The sequence below is a fragment of the Tupaia chinensis genome, unplaced genomic scaffold (assembly GCF_000334495.1).
Source record: "Tupaia chinensis unplaced genomic scaffold, TupChi_1.0 Scaffold000335_1, whole genome shotgun sequence".
Taxonomy (NCBI): Eukaryota; Metazoa; Chordata; class Mammalia; order Scandentia; family Tupaiidae; genus Tupaia; species Tupaia belangeri.
In genome coordinates, this window is record NW_006159829.1 from 1142871 (window position 1) to 1144485 (window position 1615).

The 1615-nt window shown below is 67.4% G+C and overlaps 1 protein-coding gene across 1 annotated transcript in view; it reads right to left on the minus strand.

Moving 5' to 3' along the window:
- The window catches only part of ADGRB1 (adhesion G protein-coupled receptor B1), a 99805-nt gene that overhangs the window by 22877 nt on the left and 75313 nt on the right, over positions 1 to 1615 (minus strand). The window contains 2 exon segments of the mRNA XM_027773277.1: positions 745 to 848; positions 930 to 1404. Of these exon segments, the coding sequence (XP_027629078.1) occupies positions 745 to 848; positions 930 to 1404 (579 nt within the window).

Below are 1615 nucleotides of genomic sequence, written 5' to 3' on the forward strand. Positions count from 1 at the left end.
CGCCCACATCGGCCTCCTGCTGCCCGCCCTCGGGCAGCTGCTGGACCGTCAGTTCCAATTATTGGCCGGCACTGCAGTGACTGTGAGCCAGGGTGGCCACGTGCCCTATGGCCACGTTGGGAGTCCTAGTTCGGCCCCGTGGGCAGCTGCAGGGCAGTGACCTTGAGCTCACCCTCTCCATTCCCAGCCTCTCCTGGATGGGGCTGGGAGCAGGTGGGCAGCATGGACGACCACCGCTGGCCCTGCTGCAGTCACGCATACACCATAGTGGGAGCGCACTCACACCCACCTGCAGCTGCGCAGGCCTGGTGCTCAGACCGAGCCTGCACACAGACTCACCACTGGCTTGACAATGACTCCTCTACATACTCCACGGCCACACTGGGACGGAGCAGGCATGGAGCCCATGGAGCCCCCGTGGCAGTGGGGAAAGGAGGGCAGGGCAGCAGAGCAAGCAGAGGCCCCAGGGAGGCTGTGCCTGCAGGGTGGCTCCAGGAGCAAGGGGTAGGAGCCCAGGTGACTAGCAAGGAGTGGGCCAGGCGGACAGACCTGCTGGGTTCACGTAGCTCAGGTGGGGGGAGCTGGGGACACTGAGGCCTGGGCCCTGACTGAGGGGTGTGATGGGGGAGGGAGGCAGAAGTGGAGGGCACGGAGCAGCCTGCCACAGGCCTCGGGGAGAGCGCCAGACCCAGCGCTGGCTCGGTTGGAAGCCCCCTGCGGCAGCACTCAGGGCTGGGCACCCACCTCCACACAGACACGTAGATAATGACCAGCATGAGCAGGGTGAGGGAGGACACGCCACAGCCCACGATGAGCGTCACCGACGGCACCGCCGCCTTCTCCATCGTCTGCGGGTTCCAGGGAGACCGCGGAGTGAGGGGGCAGGACACTTGTACCTACCGGGCCGAGGCTGGGCAGGGTCGGCCCACGGCATCCATGGCCCTGGGGCTCCTCTCCCGAGTGGCTTTCTCTTGCAGCGTCACCTCGAGGGGAACTCCTGGCCCCAGAAAGGGTGAGGCGCCCCCGCTGGGATAGCCAGTTGGTGCTGACACAGCTAAGCCCCGGGTCCTCGCTGGTGAGCCCGATTCCAGAGGAGCACACAGAGGCGCTGCAGAGCTGCTGAGCCCAGGCCCCTGCACCAGGTCCCTCAGGCCTGGGCGCTGGCACACCTTGGGGAGCAGATGCCATGGGCTCCCCACACAGCTTGCAAGGCCCCGGGCTCCATCTGCACCCAGCTCTGCACCCCCAGCAGCTGGCACTGCCCCACGCCTGTCCACACCTCCCCGCTGGAAAGCAGGAGCCTCCATCATGGGGACCTTGGCCCTGCCCTGTGGGTGGGGGTCGCGCTGGCTAGGCTGGACAGCTACCCCGAGGTCTGAGGGTGCCGCCAGCGGGGAGATGGGGCTGCAGGGGGGGCACGATGGGAGAGGGGCTCTTGTGGCCCCACCCCAAATCTGACACCTCTGGGCCCTGCCCAGTCTGACCTGGCTGGCTGGTGGCCTCCAGAGCAGAGCTGGGCCCCACTGGCCCTGGCACGCTACAGGGCTGGTTTCATTCCCTGCGGCTCCTCAAGGCCCAGCAGACAGTCTTTCCCCCACCAGGCCCTCCACCCCCC